The sequence below is a fragment of the Acomys minous genome (assembly GCF_964271855.1).
Source record: "Acomys minous genome assembly, chromosome: 14".
Taxonomy (NCBI): domain Eukaryota; kingdom Metazoa; phylum Chordata; class Mammalia; order Rodentia; family Muridae; genus Acomys; species Acomys minous.
In genome coordinates, this window is record NC_140496.1 from 74,651,548 (window position 1) to 74,676,393 (window position 24,846).

The following is a 24,846-nucleotide window of genomic DNA, read 5'->3' on the forward strand; positions in this document are numbered from 1 at the left end:
CTCTTCTATCACTCCTGCCCATTAACCATAAAAGAACATGTTACAGGGTAAGGAAGGGTTTGATTTCTTTATTTTTTTTTATAAGATTTCACTAAATAACCCAGTCTGGCTTTCAACTCGCAATCCTCCTGCCTCAGCCTTCCAGGCGCAGAGTTCGCAGTAGTGCACCACCACACCTGGCCTTTCTATCTGCCCCATTCATCTTGTCTCCAGAACAAGGGATTTTTGTGTGTTTTGAGTAAGATATATGTCTCAGCTGCTTTACCCAAATATCTGCTATACGTTGATGGATAATGACAGCTTTACACAAAGTAACCGTGGTGGCCCTGTCCTCAGCATGTGCTACTAAGGTCATTTCCAATTCAATTAATGTGTATCCGTGCAGTCATTCTTAGATATCTTAAGCCAGGAATATAATTTGTGTTAATTCACCCTTCTCACTCATGCAAACTTACTGAGGTTTAGCACAAGTTTTGTTTTTTTTTTAATGCAACAGATTGGAGTGTATCTTGGAAGGCTGCTTCCATCTGTGAAAACTGTCACTGGGATAAAAGGAAGAACACTTTAAAATAAGTCCACCAGCTGCATTGATAATCTTGTAGTGATACAAGGGCCTGAATATGGTTGGACTATTTGTTAAATTAGTTATACCAGATGATGAGAGAGCAAAGGGAAGGACTTTCCAGTTCCCAGTAATGCCTTTAAAAATCATTCAATTGTAGAGAAATGACACTAATGCAATTTCAAACTATAAAAACTAAAGTTTTAAAGTTGAAATTGTCTTAAAATTAACTAAATGGCATATGTTGTACTGAGAAATGTGCCATTAAAACACTCAGGTACAAACTGTTAATTTACAGCTGGAAAAAATACAGAAGCAAGCTGGTGAACTTTCAATGGCTGAACTTTTGTGTTAGTTTAAAAAATAACCTCATTTCAAACACCCTTTTTTCTCTCAGCGTTTTGAGCATAGAAATAAGTTAGCCATCCTGAGTTCTACAGAGATACCCATTATTCCAAGAAACAAACAATCAAAAACAGTAACAACAAAATAATATAGTTATTCATATATATATATATATATGTACAGAAAAAGAAATGTCTGCACCTAAAAAGAAATTTTCTTACATCTCTTTGATGTAGCCCTAGACATTTTTCTTTACATGATTAAACAAACATTAAGCTCTTGTTACTGATGAAATAACACAAAGAAGGGGTTGGAGTGGTGTTCATCTTCTAGTAAGGGTCTACTTAGGTGTCTGGGAAGTGACGTCTCCATTTACATTTTATGAGGTTTAAGATGTAAACCTCTTGTGTAGGAAGAGGACTGGAGAATCATCTCACTTGCTGGAAAGAAAGAATTGATATTGATTGCGTGGCTCGTAGGGAAGAGTTGAGAAGGTACGGCCTGCTTCAAAGGATTCTGAGTGGCTCTGCTGTGAGTGCTCAGGTCTCCAAACACTAGACTGATCTGGACATCTTGAAAATTTCACCAGAAGGGTGGGTAGCAAGGTGACTTTGTCATATTTTAGCTTTTGCACCACTCATTTTCAAAACCACCTTTCTGGTTATCTGATGCACTCTGATGCTTTTCTTTTTCTAGGCTGGTTCTGTGATGGCCCTGACACACCCTCTTTTCCAACTTCCTTTCTGAGAATTTTCATGTGATCTGTTGAGTAATATTTTTATTCAATCTCTTAAACACCTGAGTCCTTCCTGTAAAAAAATTAAATTACATTGGACATGGTGTCATACACCTCTAATTTCAACACACAAAGGCAGAAACAGGTAGATGTCTTTGAGTTCAAGGCCAGAGTTGTCTACATGGGGAGTTCCTGGTCAACCATGGATTTATAGAGAGATTCCATCTCAAAATAAAAACAAAATGAACAAAATAAGGACCCTTTAATTATAAAGCTTCAATTAACCATCTAAGGCTGTAGGTTGGCAGCAAGGGTTCTCCATAATATGGAGCCAGCACAAATTTCAAGTATGTCTTCTGGGCAGCTTATCCTACATCAAATGCTGAGTCATTACTCCAATGCCTGCTGTGAACTTTTTAAAATATTTACCCACAGCAATTTTGAACGATTTGGTTGTAATTCTCTCACCCTATTGAACTATCATGTTAGTATACTCTAGATTCAAATCTCTTTTAAAGATTTGCAAAGATTATGTATATTTTAATCCGTGGTATGTCCCTTGAAGCAAAGTTTGATTCATACAATTTATTTCCCTTTCCCCTTTGGTACTGAGCTTCAGTTGTCACAGCTTAGAAAGCATTGGTCATTCCAGTTTAATTATATTTCCTGAGGAAAAGTCCATAACTAAAGAAACCATGCACAAAAAAGATACCTAATAGAAACCAAACAAAGTGAACATAACAGACTATGGTCTCTAGTTTACAATGAGAACTCTTTCTGTCTCTGTCCCTCTGTCTCTGTCTCTGTCTCTGTCTCTGTCTATCTCTGTCTCTGTCTCTCTCTCTCTCTCTCTCTCTCTCTCTCTCTCTCTCTCTCTCTCTCTCTCTCTCTCTCTCTCCCCCTCTCTCTCTCTGTCTCTCTGTCTCTCTCTTTGTGTGTGTGTGTGTGTGTAAATCAAAATATGTGTTCTACCTAAATCAACACACTGACATGACATTTTGTATGCAATGGGTAGATAAGTAGTGCACTTTAGAATGAATCCTATTTTAACTGTTCATTTGCTATTTGCTATTGGTCAGCCAATATGATCATTAACTAGAACATATAAGTTGATTAACTCTTTTATGTTTTAGACACCACGGTTTGTTCTGAGGAGACAGGCAAAATTAGGCAAATATTTTAAGCCATCATGAATCAAAATTTGTGGACAAATGGATTGAGCTAGAAATGATCATAATGAGTAATTTAACCCAGAAGCAGAGAGACTCAAATGGTATATACTCACTTATATCTGCATAGTAGCCCAAGGGGCATGTCCCATGAAAGCCTTCACTTACCAGGAAACTGGGACAGAGGGGAGGACATCCTATTGGGACTCTAGATGAGAGAAGCATGGGAGAATAGCAAAGTAGAAGGATCCAGAGGGTCCTAGAAACCTACAAGAAGAACATTATGATAGGCCGATTTGGGCCCAGGGGTCCCACTCAAACTATCGTACCAGCCAAGGACAATACAGGCCATAAACTTCAAACCCCTACCCAGAGCTAGAAATGGACAGGACATTCTCCACAGTTGAGAGGAGAGTGGGGTATGACTTTAACATGTACTCTGGTGCCTCATATTTGACCTGGTGGCACTCAGAGGAAAGATAGCAGGCTACTAAGAAGAGACTTGATACCCTATGAGCATATAAAGAGGGAGGAAGTCCCCCTCAGGCACAGTCATAGGGGAGGGGTGGGGTATGACTTTAACATGTACTCTGGTGCCTCATATTTGACCATATCCCCTGGAGGGGGAGACCTGGTGGCACTCAGAGGAAGGATAGCAGGCTACTAAGAAGAGACTTGATACCCTATGAGCATATAAAGGGGGAGGAAGTCCCCCTCAGGCACAGTCATAGGGGAGGGGAGTAAGGGGAAAATGGCAGGGAGGGAGGAATGGGAGGATACAAGGGATGGGATAACCATTGAGATGTAACAAGAATAAATTAATTTAAAAAAAATAAATAAAACCATAGTTTTTTGTTGTACTTAGGTCTAAAATGATATTTCTTTCTTCTATAATAATAGAGTGGTCTATATATTGTATTGACAATCTTAATCATTTTACCAATTTTTTCATCTTTTTTCTTGAGTTGCTATCAACATTATTTTATCCATTCTGTTCTCCTTAACTTACAGCTGACACATTTTAAAAATTTGTTGTTTATATTAATTTCCAGGTGTTAACTTTTGTCTCTTAATGCATCCAGAATAGTTTTTATTGCATTCAAGCCATTTTCCACAGTGCAGTGTTAGAGATGATCAGAAGAAAACAAATGTCAAAGTGCTGAAGATCCACTAAGCAGAAAAACTATGACACTGTCACAAATAGTCACAATGTGTATGAACATGTAGTGCCATTCTTCATTTTTTGTGGACTCATGGCCCAGTTATTCTAACCATAAAAACCCAATAGAGGAAGATGATGCTCCAACATTATAGGGAGATTTGGGTGACTGCTCTGGCATCAAACTGTCCCCACCATTTTCTCACGGTGGAAGTTCCTTACCTGTACTCCCTGTCTACTCAGATAATTTTATTCCTTCTCAAGTCTCTGATGGGGTTTAGTTTTACTATTAAGTTTTGGGTTCAAGATGTTTTTAGGTCTAGATAGATGTTTTAAGTTGAGAAAGAAGAGATATGATAGATATTGATTTACATTCATAATTTTAGATGCAACAAGATAGGAAAGAAAGTGTTTTTCAAGGTTTCCAAATACAAATGGCCAAAACGCTACGAATGTAAGATTTATATAATTCCTGATTGTTTCCTGTTTCTTCTTTCTGTAGGTAGTTTATTGTATATATGTATAATAATTAAATGTATATTTACAAAATAAAGAAGTTAAAAAGTCCAACATAGATTTCATTCTAATGAAATTCTCTAGTTTATTTGAATTCCATTATTTTTGCCAAATGCCTTTTATTGATTGCAGGATTTCCTTCAGGACCTTATTTTGTGTTTTGTGTTATGTCTCAATCAATGGACTCTTTCTGGCTATACTGGTTTACAAAACTTTCTAATTATTTGCTTCTTTTTAAATTTTAGTTCATGATTCCAACCACCTGTTTTGTGAACAAATTAGGTTACAAAATTATTGAAAATAAAAGTATTCAAAGCTATTTTATAGACATCAAACATGGGGGAATGAGTGAGGTGAAGAACAGTTTGAGGTCTTGTCCAGGAGTCTGTAATAAGTGCCTATCTGAAATTTTGGTTAGAGCATGCAATTGAGGGACATTGATCATCAGAGTGTCTTGAAATGTATTGCATTAGACAAGACAGAGAACTCTGACTATTTTCAATTTAGCCCATATGGAAGTTTATCACATATAACTTTTTCTTGTTGTCTTAAAAGCTGAATTTTCTTTTTTCAAAAAACTTACTTAGCCATGCTCCTAACTTACCTTTGGTAAAAATATAAAGAAGAGTTTAGGGAAAGCTATATTAACATACATGGTGAACCATGGTCTTCTAAATGTTAAATAACTGATATTGAATAACTACACTCTTATTAATGCGTATGCATAGAATTTCCTGTCTACCTGTTACTTTGTTTTTTATAATGCAGATTTCAGATGAAGAACAGGGTCACAGCATATACATATTGACCTTTAATGCAGTTTCCTACCAGAATAAATAATACAGCATAATTATGTACTTAAAGTAAAGTATGCCATAATAGAAATTTTGGTTTTATTTTTCTCTGTAGAACTACTATGGTGCAGCTAAGCTGATTTTTTCTGATAATCCTCTTGGTCTTACTTGTGGAATGGTTTGTCCAACATCTGACCTCTGTGTGGGAGGATGCAACTTGTATGCTGCTGAAGAGGGACCAATTAATATTGGTGGGCTGCAGCAGTTTGCTACTGAGGTATGTAATAGATATGCTTGCCCTTTTTCTCCTACTAGAAAAGCAGCTCAGATCTAGCCAATGGACAGCTCATTCTCTACAATTGTGGGGGAAGAAGGGACTTCCTCTGACATGAACTCTGGTGCCTTCGATTTGATCACTTTCCCTTAGTGAGGAAAAGGACTAGTGGCACTCAGAGGAAGGGGAAGCAGGCTATCAGGATGAGACCTGATAGGCTGTGACTATAAGGTGGGGGAAAAGTTTCCTTTTTGTAAGAGGTCTAGGGGAAGGGAAAAGAGCAAGGGAAAAGGGAACAGAAAGATACAAGTGAGGGATTAACAATTGGGATATAATCTGTATAAATTTTTTTTTCTTTTTTTTTTTTTTTAATTTTTTTTTTATTATTAATTTATTCTTGTTACATCTCAATGGTTATCCCATCCCTTGTATCCTCCCATTCTTCCCTCCCTCCCATTTTCCCCTTATTCCCCTCCCCTATGACAGTTCCTGAGGGGGATTACCTCCCCCTCTATATGATCATAGGGTATCAAGTCTCTTCTTGGTAACCTGCTGTCCTTCCTCTGAGTGCCATCAGGTCTCCCCATCCAGGGGACATGGTCAGAGGTGAGGCACCAGAGTGTGTGAGAACGTAATATCCCACTCTCCACTTGTGGAGAGTGTTCTGTCCATTGTCTAGATCTGGGTAGGGGTTTAAGGTTTACCGCCTGTATTGTCCTTGTCTGGTGCCTAATTTGAGTGGGACCCCTGTGCCCAAATCTGCCTATCATAATGTTCTACTTGTAGGCTCCTAGGACCCTCTGGGTCCTTCTACTTTGCCTTTCTCTCATGAATCTCACATCTAGAGTCCCACTAGAATGTCCTCTCCTCTGTCTCTGTTTCCTGGTAAGTGAAGGCTTTCGTGAAAGAAAGAAATAACAAAAAGAAAGGAGAAAGCTGGTTCATAAAAGTCCCTTTGGTTTTTTTGTTGCTATTCAATGATGTGTGTGTGTGTGTGTGTGTGTGTGTGTGTGTGTGTGCCCACGCGTGCACGCATACTCGCACACACGCAATACAAATGTGTTGTTTTAAAACAGTATCTTTATACAAAACTTGGATATAAAAATGAAAGTTTATAAAACCATATGTCAAATTAGTTGTAATCCCAGCAGGTTATTAAAATAACTTAGACTGAAAATATCTAAATTGGATGATCTAGAAATAGAATTTGTTCATTAACTTTACATTGAAGTGTAGCATGGAGACCCTATTAGAAAAAAGGGCTATATTCTTTAACTGATAATTTCCCCTGGAACTCGCTCTGATCTTTATGCCTAGAAATATATTTCAGCAGTACTTCATGCTATTCTTTGAGTGATAGAGGTTGGGGAATTTTCAAAAAACCCTGAAATGGAATAATATTCTTTAACAACATTAAGAGGATAATTAGATTATGTGAGCTTATAGACTGAAAGGTACTCTGTTATTTGTACGAAAAATGTTTAATGAAATGAAAGGTGGCTTTTTGTCATTTGTCACATAAACTTTGGTCCTGGCATTCTCTTTTATAAATCCTTTGTAAATGACTGATTCTCTGGGACATCTTTATGCTCTCTGGGGTCTCCTGTTTGAAGGGAACTAGCAAGTCAATTCTCATGTATCATTTAAATGATCAGCTTATTGGAAGGTTACAGTAAGATTTTATAATCTTGAGGGACTAGTTGGCTAGAAGACTAAATTAAATGTCTGTCTATGCTGGACTTTTAGTTAATGACTTACCTCTCTGGTTGTGTCAACTGAAACACAATGTGCTCTTTCCCTTTAGAGCCTTTCCCATAATATCCCTCAAGCTTAAGTCACTCTTTGCCTTTAGTAATAAATCAGTGTTATTCCCTTCCTGCTTTCTGACAGGTTAATTCTGTGGAAAGACCCCTGAGAATAAGAAAATGGAAACAATTTGAGGTTGTGAGTTGATGCAATAAATTCTTGGATTTAATTCCTTTTCTTATCAAATTAAAAACTGCATTAGGCTTACCTGACCAGTGCAAAGTATAATCTCTACAACTTGTAAAAATCCTTAGTTGATGGCAAAGATGTACTCGGATTCCTCTCCAGATTTCTTTGGGGAATCCTTTGCTTTGTCATTAAGCCAGGGTAAGCTTGCACAAAATGCATCACAGCAAATGAAGAGACATATAGTATGTACATAAGCTGAACCACCATTCCTAAACAAAATGTAGTGATAGCAGTAGTTTTTCAGGGATATGGGCATGAATGTGACAATAAAACAGAAGCAGACAGATGTAGAAAAAGGGGGAGAATGGAGGAAGGGAGGGGGAGAGAGAGAGAGAGAGAGAGAGAGAGAGAGAGAGAGAGAGGCTGAGACAGAGGCAGAGGCAGACACACAGGGAGACAGAGACAGAGAAGAGAAAGACAGAGAGAGAAGGGAAGAGAAAGTGGATATATGAATGAATCTCTTTTACTTGGGTTTAATAAGCTCTTACTTCACAGACTATTTATTTGTAAGAACTTCCATATCGTTTTCCTTGCTATACAGAAGCCATCAGAAACTCAATAAAAATCAAGTGTACACACATATGGGTTCTCTGTAAGCCTTACATAATAAAGAATGGAATGTGCACAAGGGGTGCCTTATAGTTCATTTCAAGGGAATAAAGAAAATTCAAATAGGGTGTGTCTTTGTATTTTATCTCATTCTGTTTTTTTATATCTCTGTTTTTATAATCAAATAACACAAGAAAATTCAAAAATTACATGTAAAGGCTTCTATTCATGAGTTTTATGTTGACCACTTTTTATAAAGTCCAGTACTTCTTATGTCAAAGTGGGGTTTCCTTAAATATAGCCACCTTTTGAGATGTTATGAAGTTACAGGAGCATGAGTTTTGTGAATACTTTAAAAAATTTTTGAAGGGCAAAATATTCTTCTTTTTCCTAATGACTAAACTATGGGCATGAGATTTTACTCAAAGAGGAATGTGATGCAAATGATTTTATGTTTTGATTGATAAACAATCTTTGTTTTTGACCTTTTAAGAAATACAAATCAATATTTCTTTACCAAATTAAGCAAAGGTTAGAAAAGCAAACTAAATAGGAAAAAACAACAAAAATGAATTGTCTTTCCTATATCTTATAAATGATTTTTAAAAATAACTATCTAGTCTGGTGTTATTGACCGAGTCTGTATGTTCTGCTTTTTCATTTGCACATAGGTGTATAATTTGGAAAAAGAATGAATCACACCCAGCTAAGCCTGCAGGCAGAGCATGAAGATGGCCTCTGTTGTGTAGTCCTGTGTTTTCATTTCTCTTCAACTGTTTGCCATATTAGCCTTTAGCATGATGACTTAGCCTCACTCCAGATGCCTTTGTGCATCTGTATTATTAGAAAGCTACACAGAAGGAGTTCTTATTCTATTGAACAGGCAGATGGCCTCATAAACATACTAGAATCCTTTAACAATATAGGTTCAATAAATATGTTAGCAGCATTGATTTAGTGTTGGTATTATCAATTTTAGAGCAGTTTATAAATTTCCGTGTATAAACAATGTTTAAGTATACATTATGTGTTAATAAAACAGCATCAACCACAACCTATACAAAATGTAGGTACATAGACACATGGTAGCAGTTTAGGAAGCAATAATTACCAATAATTGCTAAATCATGGTGAACCGATAGAGAGCTGTACAATTCACTAGCATTTTGAGATTAATAACTTTAACTTTCTAGTATAAAGTGTAGATGGGAAAATGTCCAGACCCATGCTTCTGTGATATTCATTTTTGTTATATCAGCCTTCAAAATGTTGGCACCTAACAAAGCATGCCACCTAGGTGTTTTGGTATCTTGGACTTGAGAAAATGCAGGGCTGTAGCTATTGAAATGATAGTTAATAGTAAACAAATTCTCAGATGCAATGTTGGATAGGGGTGAATGAGCCCTGAAATTACCCCTAGATAACTTTGCTGGTTGGTGACAACAGGCTTCATAGCAATCTAGGTTTTGTGGTTCCAGGGTCAAGCAACACTCATAGAGCCTTGTGGATCTGGAGTTAAGCCTCACCTGATCCAGGCACCATACCTCACAGCCCCTTCATCTCCTGTGAGATAAATAGAGATTACCTTAAAATTAAAATAGGCTCCGTAAGATTACTACACATGTTCAAGTCATTTTATTTTCCGGTGCATATGTGAATGTTATTTAAAAGCTTTCCCATTGACCATGGAAGTATCATTCCACAACCAGGGAGAACTAAGCTTGTCTTAAAAATTACACAAAAATTTTCAATGAAATTCCAATATAGGAATTTTACATGGGCCTTATGCATTGAGGGATGAAAAACCTCACCTTTTCTATATTTTTACACTGTTTTGAAAGCCTGAGGTCTGATTTTTGTAGTAGCTGGTAAATTCATGTAAACTTTAGCACACTGACGATATATTTTATTAAATTAATGAATAGAGCATACTACTTCATAGATCTAATTTAAAACTGAGATACATTATCAAGATTACAAATAACAACCAGTGTTCATGACCAATATCTCATGCAGATAATTTACAAATAGGCTTTTGGTTAAAGAATAGTTGTGAGATTAATGAGATCTAATTGGGATGAATCTGAATTGCTTTAAAAAAGTCTATATTTTCGTAAATACATTAGATGAATATAAATGTAGTGTAGAAAAAAGATATGATGTTAGCATGAATTGTTTGTGAAAAACACACTATGAATTAAATTCAAACCATTCATTTTACCCAGAAGGATAGCAACAAAATTAATGAAATAATATATACACAAAATGCAAAGCTGAAAAGTAAAGGGATGGAAATGGTACAGAAGCATTCAGCTTTAAAAGGGGACTTGGGTTACTCTCTTGTTAGTCTCAGTATAAACAACCAGAGATGCTGAGGTGGGTGACTGGCTTTGGTATAAGTTTCCAAAGCAACAGATGTGGTAAAGAATAGACTCACTTATCACTGATGTAAGTTTTAAGGCCTGACTAGGCATGATGCCCTTTGTTTGTAATCTCAGCGTTTTGCGAGCTGAGGCTAGAGGATTGTTGTGAGTTTAGGGCAAGCATGACAAACAAAGCAAAGCTCCATTATAAAGATCAACAAAGTATTTTTGATCTTAGCCATTGTGGCAGGTATAACATGGAATCCCAGAGTCCTTTTGATTTGCATTAGGATGTGGGGAAAGGGGAACACTTCTCCACTGCTGGCAGCACTGCAAACATGGACAGCCACTTTGGAAATCGATCTGGTGCTTCCTGAGAAAATTGGGAATAGTGTTACCTCAAAACGCAGTCATACCACTACTGAGCATCTACCCAAAAGATGCTCCACCATACAAGGACACTTGCCTAACTGTGTTCAAAGCAGCTTTATTTATAATAGTGAGAATCTGGAAACAACCTAGATGTCCTTCAACCAAAGAGTGGATAAAGAAACTGTGGTACATTTACACATTGGAATATTATTCAGCTATTAAAAACAAGGAAATCTTGAAATTTGCAGACAAAAGGATAGAACTAGAAATGATCATCCTGAGTGAGATAACCCAGACCCACAAAGACATGCACTCATATACACTCACAGGAGCCTATCATAGTTATCCTCTGAGAGGCTCCACACAGCCGTGGTGAGACAGATGCTGAGACTCGCAGCGAAACAAAAGGTGGGAGCAGGAAAAATATGGGAAAGGATTGAAGAAGGGGAAAACAAGTACTCTACAAGAAGGTCAACAGAGTCAACTAGCCTGAGGGGGGTACAGGGACTAAAGGACCAACCAAGAGCCATGCATGGACGGCACCTAGGACCTCTACACATATGTAGTCAATTGGTGGCTGAGTCCCCATGTGAGTCCCCTAGTAATGGGATGAGGGCTGTCACTGAGACGGACTCTGTTGACTGGTTTATGATCACTTCCCTCTGGTAAGGCTACCTTGCCCACTTTAGTGGAAGAGGATACTTCCAGGCCTGATACTACTTGATGTGCTGGGGTGTGTTGGTGGGAGGGAGGGATCACTTTTTCTGAAGAGGAAGGAAGGGAGGGGAGATAGCTGGAAGAGAGGGAGGGTGGGACTGGGATGTAAAGTGAATACATTTAAAAGATAAGAATAAATAAGTTTAAAAAATAGAAAAAGAAAAAGCAAACCACACCAGATCCAGCTTGCCTCAGGAGTAAACACAGGATAACAACATGGGGTGGGGTGGGGCAATGCACATAAGCCTGTACAGCCTGAGTGATGGGCACATGCCTTTAAGCACAGGAATTTGCTTCAGCAGTGCCATGGTAAAAGTATTTGTCTAGCATATCCCTTTGAATGCATTTTGACATTCACCGCTTTGAAGGACTGCTTAGGGTCTTTCTTTAGGGTGATGAAAATAAAATGAATGAAAGACAAAAAGCCAATGATAGGTGGTGAATATAAAGATTGACCATAAGATTGTGAATAGCTCTATTGATGTGTTAAAATTCAGATGGACATACAGAATTGTATAATATATAAACCAAAATTAATTATGAAAGGTGAAGATAAAACAATATTACTAAAGATATAATACTCCTAAGTGTAAAATCACATCACAGCATGGCTTTATGGAAAATTAATAAGGATCATTTGAATAAAAATTCTCATTTGATTTCAGAAGTTTAACCAGGCAATTTGATACCCACTTGTGACCTCTGTATTGAGGAAACAGATACAAATGGACCGTGAGTTTGAAACCAGCTTGAGTTAATAGTGAGACCCCACTTTTACTGGAAAGTGTTATGCTAAAGACAAATATGTTCATCAGAGGCACACACACACACACACACACACACACACACACACACACACACACATATATACACACACACACATACTGTTTATTTTGGGCATATAAGAGCAGAAAAATGGCAAATGTGTGAGATAATATAAAAATATACAAATAACAAGCCAGAACACATATCAAATGTCATGATGGTCAAAAAACAATAAGAGTTTTGGCAATATTTTAATGTATAACTCTTTGACATATCATTTGCAAATCCACTCCTGTTACAGGTACAGTCTAACTACTTGGATTTTATTATATTATTGATGGCTATAAATAACATTGGATTCATTACTAATCATCCGTTGTTGTTTCTGGAAGAATTTGTACATTCATAACCATCCTGTAGCATGAACAGAATAGAGGAACATCTTTGCAGTCCATCATCTCAATAATTCATTGTTACTACAATATTGTTCCTACAAAGAATAGCATTTACTGCATGAGTTCTGGAATCTTGCATTAAACTCTAGTAATAAACATATATCCAAGAATTTGTCTTTGGGGGTCTAAGGATATCATGACAGACGAGATAGAAGCAAAGTGAAGAAGGCAAACAGGGTGAAGTAGTGAGAAATAAGGAGTGAGTACTGTTGGAAGGAGAAGCCAGGCATTATAGTAGATGGTCTACCATAGACGGTAAATACATTTGAGCAAACAAAATTTTCCCTCCACATTACACAACGAAAAAGGAAATAAATATTTTCTACAAAAGGAAGTGAGAGAAACTCAGGCCATAAGCAAATCTCAATGCTTAGAACATTGATTGCAGTGAAGCTACATCTGGCTTTTATCATGAACAAAATTGCTTATCACTAAAGTATCAATACTTATGTTGTCAAATTGTATAGGGTCAAGTTGAACAAGGTAGTTAAAATTTCCAGCCAAAAGGCTCAGATCTAATATTGAATTACAGTCATAAAAATAATAGATTATTAAGTAATAATTGTTGGATCTATGAGGAGGAGTCTCCATAACCACATGGCCAGAATGTATTATTTAGAAAAAAACGATTAATCTAGTAAGTTACAATCAATGATTGATTATAATAAATTACTGAAAGAATTATTACTCATTTAGCATCAAAGCTAAATATGTGATGAACTACTTTCCAAGATAATATGTGTAATTTTTAAAAAGATTTGACTTAGGCTTCAAATTTTCCTTTCATGTACATAGGTTTTCATCTGTACATACTCCAAAGTCACCACTTGTAAGTGCTGTACAGATAGATTGACTGTAGCAGTTCTGTAGATGAGACATGAACATTTTGTTACTCAGAGAGCTTCTCCTTGGAGTTTCAGTGTTTTTATTTATGTCAACGTCTAAGTCAGGGAGACCGTAATTGTATTTCCAAAACTGAACTGGAAGTTGAATAAAACACATCATTCTATTTCCAAGTGGCTCTTACATTTACCACAACAGAGGTAACCCCTATAAGGTTTATTTTATCGTGAAATTGGTGAAATAAAATATTGAATAATTAGTAATACAATAATCAAATTGACAGTCATACATCCCCATGGCCGGACATTCTCCCACTTCTAATGTGCATGAAATCCACAGGTTGTCCTTTTGATGTTCTCAGTTTAAATGTTGTGGAGAAAACTTGCTAGTTTGCCATCCTCTGTTTACTTCTTTAAAGAATGAATGCAGCTGTTGTTAGTTTACCAGTATGACCTATCAGGCCTATAATTATTAATATTGTGGCAGTATAACTAGCTAACAATCATTCAAACATAGACACTTGTTATATTGTAAAATAGCCTTAGTTAACCTGGGGCAGTGCAGACATTAATCCCCTAAACTACTTCCCATAGTGGGGCAGGTAGGGGATCCCTGCCTCAATCCCATGCTGTCTGCTTCTAATACTGTCCATCAAGCTACCTCCCATCAATACTCCCAAATACTTGCTAATGTTCTTCATCTGGGCCAAATCCTGAACCACCACAGCCATGTGATTCTCTTCCATCTAACCCATGGTGGCCTTCTTCTCCTCTGGTCTCCCTTCTCCCTCCTCTCTCTTCTTCCCAATATTCTCTCTGTCTCCTCAAGCCCAGGAACCTTAGCCACGCCTATCTTATTTGCCCTGCCTGGTGATGGACTTTTATTGGTCACAAGGTGGGTCACAGAGACAGCAAGCAGTATATTAGCATCAAAATACATCAGACCATCCTCCAATATGCAGTGAACAGTTTTCATTTGGTATTTCTTTGATATCATTTACAAAATAAAGCAAGTTGCATAAAATTTATGTGGAAACTTCTGAATGACTTGTAATTTAAGGCAACTGGTTTTTAAATCAAATTTCCATCTTGTTTCATTCAATATAAAACTGTAGACACATCACCACCCTACTAATTAAAAACCAGGAGCAGAAAAAAAGTAATGTACTGTTTTTATTATGTTTCTTTTAGACACTGATTGAAACATCACCTCTTCAAGAATCCTGAATACTTATTCAAGAATAAGTATTATTCTTATTCTGTAGCATCATGGAATTAAAAATTTGCTAAATGTAAAGCCTCCTGGGGGCCTTGTGTAGAATGCAGATTGGCTTTATACTTCATTCTTAACCATTATGTACTGAAATTTCTAAGACTACTATTTCATTGTTAGGGTGTCCCTGTGGTCTACTTCTGCTACTGTTTAGCTAATAAGAACAAATAAAATAGTTGAAGGACAATTATAGCTATCAAATATCCATGTGTGTTTTCATTATATACTCCCTTATAAAGAATAGACCAAAATGACTTTCTCTCAAATTAGAATTAGTTAATATCTATGCATTTAAGATAATCTTCCCTTTTTCATTTATAGAGTGGTATATAATGTCTATAAAATTACAATTTCTCTCCCACATATAAAGAGTTGGGATAAGTCCCATGGATTATTTCAACCTGCCACTCTTTCCATTTCTAAAATTAGAACACTCTGTCCTCAGCTTTGAGATACTAAAATAGAGAAAATTTCCTATTGCTTCTAATAGTAATTTGAAGTGATGAACTAATAGTAATTTACAGATGGGTGAAAGGTATGAAATCACAGAGTAATTATACCAAGAAATATATTTGAAAATGCTCCCCCCCCAAGGAATATTGGGATTAAATTCTGTCCTCCTTTCTCATTGCAGTAGTATTTTCCTTTGTGACTTACTGACTTGTAGAAGTAGTCATTGTAGCTCAAGAAGGTTTAAATTCATCAAAATCATGTTGAGTGCCTATTTGTGGTAGCTCTTGTTCTGGTCATGAAATTAAAGATCGGAAGAAAATAACTCTCTAAATAACTTGTTGGGAAAATGAGGTTGTATAATGTGCAATTGAGTGAAAAACATATATAAAGTATACATCAAAGTGCTTAGTACCTATGTAATAAACAATCCTTCTAGAATGTTCTAAAACTATTTTCCACAACATAGTTCATATAGGACTGTGTTACAGGGTAGATATGGAGTATGAATCTCAACCTCTTCAAAGACTGATTTGGTGAGGGCCTTGTACAAGCTTGTGGCATTATTGAGAGTCAATTTAATTACTAAAGTATAAACTTCATCAATGGGTTGAATTGATGAGTTCATAGATGAATGGCCTAGGAGCAGATAATGTCCAGTTGAAAGAAATTGTCACTTACAAGGTGCAACTTCTCCTGAGAATCTTCTTTTTCTGTGTCGTTTTATATTTGTATATTGAGTCCTGAATTTCCACCACATTCTACCCTCCAGCATGTGGTGTCCTACTATGCATGAGTCCTGAAGGAACAGAGCCAAGAACCCAGGGACTGTACCCTTGGAAACCCGGTGCCCAAATAAGTCATTCTTTCTTCAGCTGTTTCTGAGGTATTTAGTCACAGCAAATAAAGGATTACTAATACATTCCTGTAGAATAAGTAATGGTGAAGTAACCCTAAAATAGTCCAAGAGCTACACTGATATGGAAACAAGGATTTAGACTTATATTAAGATTATGTAGTAAGGCAAGAAAAAAAAATTTCAAATAAGAAAGTAAGGAATGAGTTTACAGATGTCATGATTACTCATTTAGAAAATCTTTTTTCTCTGCAAACACATTAGTCCTGCATAAATTTAAAAGATGATTGGACAGTATTAAAGAAGGCTTAAATAAATTAAGAAAAACTTCTTGGATTTAACAAATGGCTACCATTTCTATATGTTAATATATGTCAATACATATATAGGTATAAACCTGATCATAATTGTAAAAGATCTCTATGAGGAAAACTAAAACGCTCATGCCGGAAGTAAGGAAGTAAATGGATGCCATCATAGTCCATTCTCCTGATGGGATGTCCTCCTATCACGCATATGTCAGTCCTTCTCAGTTCAATGTAATACTAGGTGTCATGTTATGTTGTTGATATGAAAACACTAATTCTAAAGTTTAGTTCGAAATGGGAATGACATATATCAGCAGGAACAAAATTGGTAGCAAATTCTGATTCTGCCTGATGTCAACCTTATCTGTCCATCTCCAATAACAGAAGAGTGAATTGTTGAAGGAAGAGACAATCAGATGTTTAGAACAGAATAGAAAAACTGAAAATAGACTCACTTAAATACATTCATATCGTCTTTGACTAAAATTCTAAACTGTCATAGTGTAGAAAGGATAAAGTTTTCAACAAATGGTCCTCCAATCCCACTACTTGTAGATAAAAAGCAAACAAAGATGTCAAGACATAGGCGTACCCTTCACAAATCTTAATTTCATATGCATTTTGGGCCTCACTGTTAAGTAGGAAACTCTGAGGTTTGGATTATCATAAAGTAAACATCCAGATAACCTTGCTATTGTAAATGATTTTTTTGATACAGCATCTAAGGTAAAATCTGAGAAAGAAATTATTGAGAATCTGAACTTTGCCAGCATTGGAAATTTTTGCTTGGCAAGGACTTAAATTTTTAAAGAAATATACAGTGGAAACATTTAATAAAGATCTGTTACTCCATACTATACTGTAATTTCTTTAAAAACTCACAACACAAAGAAACTAAATAACAAGGAGGACCCTGGAGAGAATGCTTAGTTCTCATTCAGTAGGACAAATAGAAGCAGTTGAAGAGAAGAAACAGGGAGGGAGCCTGCCGTAGCAGTCCTCTGAAAGACTCAACCAAGCTGGAAATCCAAGCAGATGCTGAGACACACAACCAAACTCCTGGGTGGAGCACATGGAGTCTTATGGAGGAGTTGGGGAATAGAAGGATCCGGAGGAGTCAGGAGCCCCACAAGGAGACCAATGGAGCCAACAAACCTGGGCAGAGAAGTAGGCTGCTGCAGAGACTGATGCACCAACAAGGACAATGCGTGGTATTGATCTAGATCCTTGGTTTATATGTAGTAGATAGGCAACACAGTCTCCTTGTGGGTACCATGAAGTGGGCAGTAGGAATTACTTCTAACATAGACTCCGGCACCTACACATTGATAAGTTCCCACTGATGGGAAGGCCTTGCCAGGCCACAGAGGAAAAGGATACAGGCAGTCCAGATGAGACTTGATAGGCTGAGGTCAGATATTAGGGAAGGAGGGCTCCCCTTTCTGAAGACTAGTGGAGGGAGGGAGAGGGTATGAAGGAGGGAGGTTGAGATCTGGAGGCAACAAGAGAGGAGGCTACAATCAGGATATAAAGCGAACAATTTAAAAAAAAATAAAAATAAACTTTAAAAATTCCATTATAGAAAAGTATTAATGCAGGTAGGCATGTACAAAGACAAAGCAAAACAAAACAAAAACAACGAAGAGCAAAACAAAAGAAAAAATGTTAATTGGCCCAAAGTCCTTGCTACAGATCTGCTTAAGGAGAAGTACTGCTGAGAGAGAGAGAAGAGAAATGACACTTGTCATCATACGCCATCAGGGGAAAGAAGATGAGTGCAAACTAACACCAGCGCACTTATTGATCCAGTATCTCAGTCTATTCAGTATCTTCAATCAGTTATGTTGTAAGCAACATATTTTCCAGTATTAGATTCTGGAAAATCCCATATCAAGGTGCTTGGTTAGGTTTTTTTTTTTTTTTTTTTTAATGAAATTCTGTTTTTCTGGTGCTTAGATGATGCCTTTTCCCCACGTCTTCCTATGTAGAAGGTGCTTGCTTTATATTAATCTCCCTACTTACCCTTTTATTTACTTACTTATTTATTTATTTCAGTGAGGACTGACCCAATCCCTCAGGTTGACAATGACCTTCTCCTTCTAGTCCTTTATCACGTAATTATGTCCCCCCAAACTCCTCTTTCTGACATTGCAGTTTGGTTCCAACATCTTATTTGCAGAGGCACATTCAGATTATATAATGCCAAAAGACAAAATGCAGAACGCTAACAGCAAGAAATACTGACAACGATGCAGAACAGCAGCAACCACTCATTTATTTTTCTATATAAAGTAAGTTGGTAGTTTCTTATAGACTCATGAAAAAACTTTTGTTTTCATAAATTTGACCTGGGATGATTGGATCTGGGCAGCTGCTACTATGTTGGGCAGTTCTAGATTAAACATACTCTATCTCAGAATGTGGCTATTATTATTTTGTATGCCCAGTCTCTTTCTGAGAATGTTATCTGCAGTAGACTAATTAATTTAATCTTCGAAGTACTCTTGTGATATTATTATTAACCCCATTTGAAGTTAAATAGATAGAGAATGGGATATATTAAGGGACTTCTTCAATACCACCCACCGTGAATGAGAATGCTGAAAGGAAGTTTCATTCAAGCGGTCAGTTATATTACCAGGCCACTATACTCCTCTTGGTGCTAAGGGTGAAAAGCTGCTGCAATGTAAAGATACAAAACATAAAAAGAAATAAAGCAAGGTAGGCATGATGGCTCACTCCTTTAATCCTAGCCCTCTGGAGGCAGAGGAAAGAGGATCTCTGTGAGTTTAAGACCAGTCTGGTCTACAAAGTGAATCCAGGACAGCCAAGGCCATTACACAGAGAAAACCCATGTGCAAAACAAACTAAGGGGAGAAAGTCAGACAAGGATGATGTTATTTGTAAGTTAATAGACTGAGCAGGCTTGTCTGTTAAGTGTCACCTGCATTTTGTATAGTCAGACCGACCACTTAAACTTTGGCACATATACATATGAGAGGTACACTCGCTTGATTGCCTCCTGTCTTGCTGAAGCCTCCAGCCCTGCGATGTATTTTTAACAGGGTTCCTCAAAACATTTTGATTCAATATTTATCCTTCATAGTTTTTAAAGTAATATTCACAGTTTTATTATTAAATATTAAGATAAAATATCCTTAGGCTAAAATTTATACGTATTGAATAATATTAAGGAACTGATAGTCTATTTGCATGTCATTAGCCTAAAACCATGGGGGAATGCTTAAGTCTTAGAGTTAAACTGTTTATTTTTTTTCTTCTAAATGAATGCAGCAAAGAAGATATTACATGAACCTTACTCTAGTTGCTTCACATATAATAAATTTAGGATAGAAAATATCCTTAAATAATCAAACACACTGTTCTACTGTCAACAAAGTCAGTAATAGATAATTATTTTTAAAATAATTTATATTTCATTAATGTCTGCTAAAACATAATGCTAATTTCCAAAAGCCACATTTTAACATGGCAAAGTAAATTTTGTAATTATTAATTCATAAAGCTAAGAGTACCCAAATGAATGTGAAACAAATATGCATTTATTTAATTCCTAAATGAAATAAACTGTATTATCCACTATCAATATTAAATGTATATTTTAAATATTTATTTGTGGAAATATGTAGAAATATTAATTTGGGAATATATAATAAAATTAAACTATATTTTTACTAATGTTCTATAACATAATCAATCAAAGGGACTAGAATGAAATAAAGTGAAAAAGATAAAAATTAACTCTCAGAATAGGGCAGGGTCTAGAGAGAAGGCTCAGTGGTTCAGAACTTATTTTCTTTTGAGGCTCTCTTTTCAGAGGACCTGGGTTCAGTTCCTAGCACCTAAGTCACCTTACAACCCTTGGTAACCCCACTTTCAGGGGATATTTTTTCCTTTTCTCACATGTGTGAGCTCCTGAACACACATGAAACACACAACTCCACTCAGGAACATATATATACACCTAAAAATATGTATTCAAACTGAACAACAACATCATTTGGAGAGTCAGCAGACGGCGCAGGAGACATATGTTCTCATAGTGGACGCTGATGACCTGTTTTGAATTCCTGAGACCTACCTAATGGAAGGAGAGAGCCAAATGCTTATACAACAGGAGTGAAAATGTATGCTCTTTAGACAGTTCACCGAAACATTGGAAAGTATATTTAAAATTTGTAAAATTACAAATTACATCCAAGCATAGGAAATAGTTGTACAACTCTTTAAAATACATCAGTAAAAAGAAACACTCACACAAGAAAACTGTCAAGGCTGTCAGATCTGGACCCAGCACAAACTGCTGTCACAACCAAGGACAATGCATGCTGTAATCCTAGACCCCCAGTTCTAATCGAACCAATGGACAGCTCATTCTCCGTGGTTGTGGGGAGAGCTGGGACTGCCTCTGAGACGAATGCCAGTGACCCCTAGTTGACCACTTCCCTTTGCTTGGGATGCCTGGTGGCACTCAGAGGAAGGGTAAGCAGGCTATTTGGATGAGACCTGATAGGCTGTGACCATATAGTGGGGGAGGAGGTCCCTTTTGTCACAGATCTAGGGGAGAGGGAACAGGGTGAAAGAGGCTGGGATGGGGAAACAGGAAGATACAAGGAAGGGATAACAATGGAATATAATCTCTATAAGTTATTTAAATAAATAAATATTCATACTGGGAAAATAAACACTTGGCATAACGGCTGGCGAGATGCAGTTAAAGTGCTTGCAGCCAAACCTGATGACCTGAGTTGGATCCCCAAATCTCAAATCCTGAGAGCAGATTATTAAATCTCAAAAGTTCTCTGACCTCCAAGGAGTATGCCTGTCCCACCCTGAAATACATATTCCATACAAAATATAACTAAAAATTTTAAAGTTAAAAAATGAGAAAATAAAGCCAAAATTTCATCTTTTTCTTCTTAACAATGCTCCATTCTAAGAAAGAAAACAGGCATTATGGTGAAATATAATAAAGGACTTGAATTCAAATGGAAAATGCTGTGAGGACCGTGTGGCTCAGACTGAGGAAGAGGGCTTTCTTGTCCTTGTAGCTTATGTTCTTTCTTTTCATGTGGAGGTGTCTCAAAGAGGCTCACATACTATTGAGTGGCAGAATTTAGTTCCAGTGGTTGGTATATGACATATGCCTACAGTGACATCAGGTAGATGCATAAGTCATATGCCTCAGTCACAGAAAGTCTTTCTTTATAGTGATCATTGTCTGACTTTCCTCAAGAAAATAAGCAGTATTTTTTGTTTTTTGTTTTTTACAGTTTTTCTGTGCTGAACACAGACAGCCCTGATAGGTGATCTATTAAATATTATGATATGCTCATGACATGGGATTATTCCAATGTCACTTCTACTTCTATTGGTAGTTAAATTTTGGAGATAGAATGGAGGGAAAATACACACTATATCACATGTTCTCTCTCCTCCCCCCCCCCCACACACGCTCACTCACACATGATGAGTACTCTGATATTGAGCTATATCCCTGACCTAATTTAGTCTTTCTGTTAAGCTAATTTAATTACTATAAAAGGTGAAGAAGTGCTTACAGATACATAATCAGAATGGCTATAATCTCACCTGTGGATTTGTTATTATAAAATATTCTTTAACATTAATGCATGTTTACTTAACATCCAATAAGTCTGATATTGGTGTACTTAGAGCTCTCTTCTGGTTTCCTATTGTTAGTATAGACTGTTCAGTCACTTACATTTAATGTATGGATCTTTGCAAACTTAAGTATTTTAATTGTATTTTGGACTATTATATTCAGCCTATTAGTGTGATAATTACATCCTGTTATTTGCACTTTTCAGGTAAAAAATTATTTTGTTTTCTTTTGTATTTTCTCTTCTACCCATCTGCACTGATTTGTATTATTTCTCACCTTTATTTCTCTTCAAGGGATACTTGTTTTTAAACATCAAACCTCCTCACTAATTATCTACACATCCTTTAGTGGTGGTTTAGTAGCTACTACAGGGATAGATAGTGTACTCTGAACTCAGTCCAGTGTGATAGTTACATTAGCCACATAGACAATGGTTGGATCTGTGAAATGGCAACTGTATAATCTCTCTGGCTATGTTACACAGTTTGGCTTTTATTTAACTTAATCTCCCACAGAAAAGGTATCATTAGTTTCCTCAACCAACTTTACCTTGCTTTCACCCATACATTTTAATTTTAATGTAATATTATTTTTCTTTGAAGTACTTTGTGATAATTTCATATGAGTACAAAATATTTTGTCATATCCATGTCTAACCCTCTCTGTGCCCTACTTTCAAATTTGTGTCCTTCCTTTCTAGGATTTTTAAAGTTTCATATATGTGTGTATGTATGTATATGTGTGTCCCTATGTGTGTGCATGTGTGTGCACACACCTGTGTGTGCATGTGCATGATCATGCATGTGTGCACATGCGCATGTATGTTTAAATCCTTATGAGTTCAATCACTGTGCCTAGAGGCCCATATGTTCATGCTTATAGGGCTGACCACTTGGGCATGGACAAAACCTATTAGGATACTATTTCCGAAGAAAACTAATTCTCCCTTTCTGAGCTTTATAAAAACAATCTGTGGCTACTCTTATTGCCAATAAAATTTCATAAAGTAGTTTTATTTCACTTTCATATTCAAGGTACTTTTGTTTTCTAAGAAGATTTCAGATGTAAGGATTTTCTATTGGCCAAATATATTTTATACTCACCTGGCTTCTTTCGTTCCTTTTAGGAAAAGGCTGCTCACATTCTCTTACAGACATTTTCCTTCTTATTTGGCCACTTTACGTCTTGTTTCTTATTAATACTCTGTCTTTCAACACTTTGATACTAAGAAGCAGTTTCTGTTGGCATTTTTTTTTGTTTGGGTTTTCAAAATTTCTGCATGTATCCTTTTATTCTGGGGGAATTTATGGCTTTTTTTTTTTTTTTTGGTTATTAGTTTTTCTCTTATTTGTCACCTTTGCTTTTAAGAATCCAATTTTGCACTGGTTGGATCTCTTCATTCTTTTTCTTTTGATCCTTCTGTCTTTTTCTATGTTTATCTCCCCATGCCTTGTTCAGAACAGGATTTTTATGGTCCAGTCTCCCAGTTAATCGATTATATATTTATATACTTTATATAGTCTGTTTTGAGATATATGAAGCTTAACATCATGCATTTTCTCTTCTAGAGTTTTGTTTAGGTTTTGACAAATTTATATTTCCTGGGAGTTTGTATTCTTGCTTATATACTTAGTGATCATAGTTGTTAGCAGGTATACATATGCTAACTGTTTTATTAGATTATGTACACATTTTTTCATTTTTTATAATTTTTTATTTATTTATTTTTGGTTTCATACTTTTTTGTTGGTTTTTGTTTTTCTTTTTTAATATACTTTATTAATTTATTCATATTACATCTCAATTGTTATCCCATCCCTTGTATCCTCCCATTCCTCCCTCCCTCCCATTTTCCCCTTACTCCCCTCCCCTATGACTGTGACTGGGGGGAACCTCCACCCCTGTATATGTCCATAGGGTATCAAGTCTCTTCTTGGTAGCCTGCTATCCTTTCTCTGAGTGCCACCAGGCCTCCCCATCGGGGACGTGGTTAAAAATGGGGCACCAGAGTTCATGTGAAAATCAGACCCCACTTTCCACTCAGCTGGGGAAAATGTCCTATCCATTGGCTAGATCTGGGTAGGGATGCACATTTCTTTCATTATTTGTATTTTTGTTAGCAGTCTAGATGTACTAATCAAAAGAATGACATTATATGTGAAAATTTGTCAATCTAATGTGTGGTTGACAAATAAAAATGTAAGAACTGAATATGTGCATTTCAGTACATGGTTCAATAAACTCAGGTGGAATTGGCTTTCTTTGCTTTGCTACTTGGAGTGGAGGCTTTCTTAACCCAGCTCCATGCCCAGTGATCAGCCACCCTGCAAGGCGCTCTTGCTATTGTAGAGGTTCTGTTTGGAACTTTAGTTTTCTCTCTGTGCAACTTAGCAATTGTGTTCATTCTCCGTGCTTTTTCTGCTCTCTGTCACTGGGATTCTGCATTCCCAAATAGTATTGCTCTTGTTCTACAAGATTGTCTAGATCATTTTGCTGTGTTTACTGAACTATGTCTCTCTTAATGTTTGCTTAGCCTTTCTTTCTTCTTCTACTAAGATGGGGCAGACATATTTAGAGAATATGTGTCTGACCCCTAGAGTATGAACTCTACATTGTGGCTTTCTCTCTAGAACTTGGCACCTCTGAGCCTTAGCTGTTTGTTTCAGTGGCTCTCCTGGGCCTCTCAAGCTATTCTGGCA

The 24,846-nt window shown here is 36.6% G+C and overlaps 1 protein-coding gene across 2 annotated transcripts in view; it reads left to right on the top strand.

The window, feature by feature from the left end:
• The window catches only part of DPYD (dihydropyrimidine dehydrogenase), an 867,929-nt gene that overhangs the window by 214,162 nt on the left and 628,921 nt on the right, over nt 1-24,846 (top strand). For both annotated transcript variants that reach the window (XM_084756838.1, XM_084756837.1), the window contains exon 5: nt 5,397-5,558. In XM_084756838.1, coding sequence (XP_084612964.1) covers nt 5,397-5,558 — 162 coding nt within the window. The remainder of the gene's footprint in view (nt 1-5,396; nt 5,559-24,846) is intronic.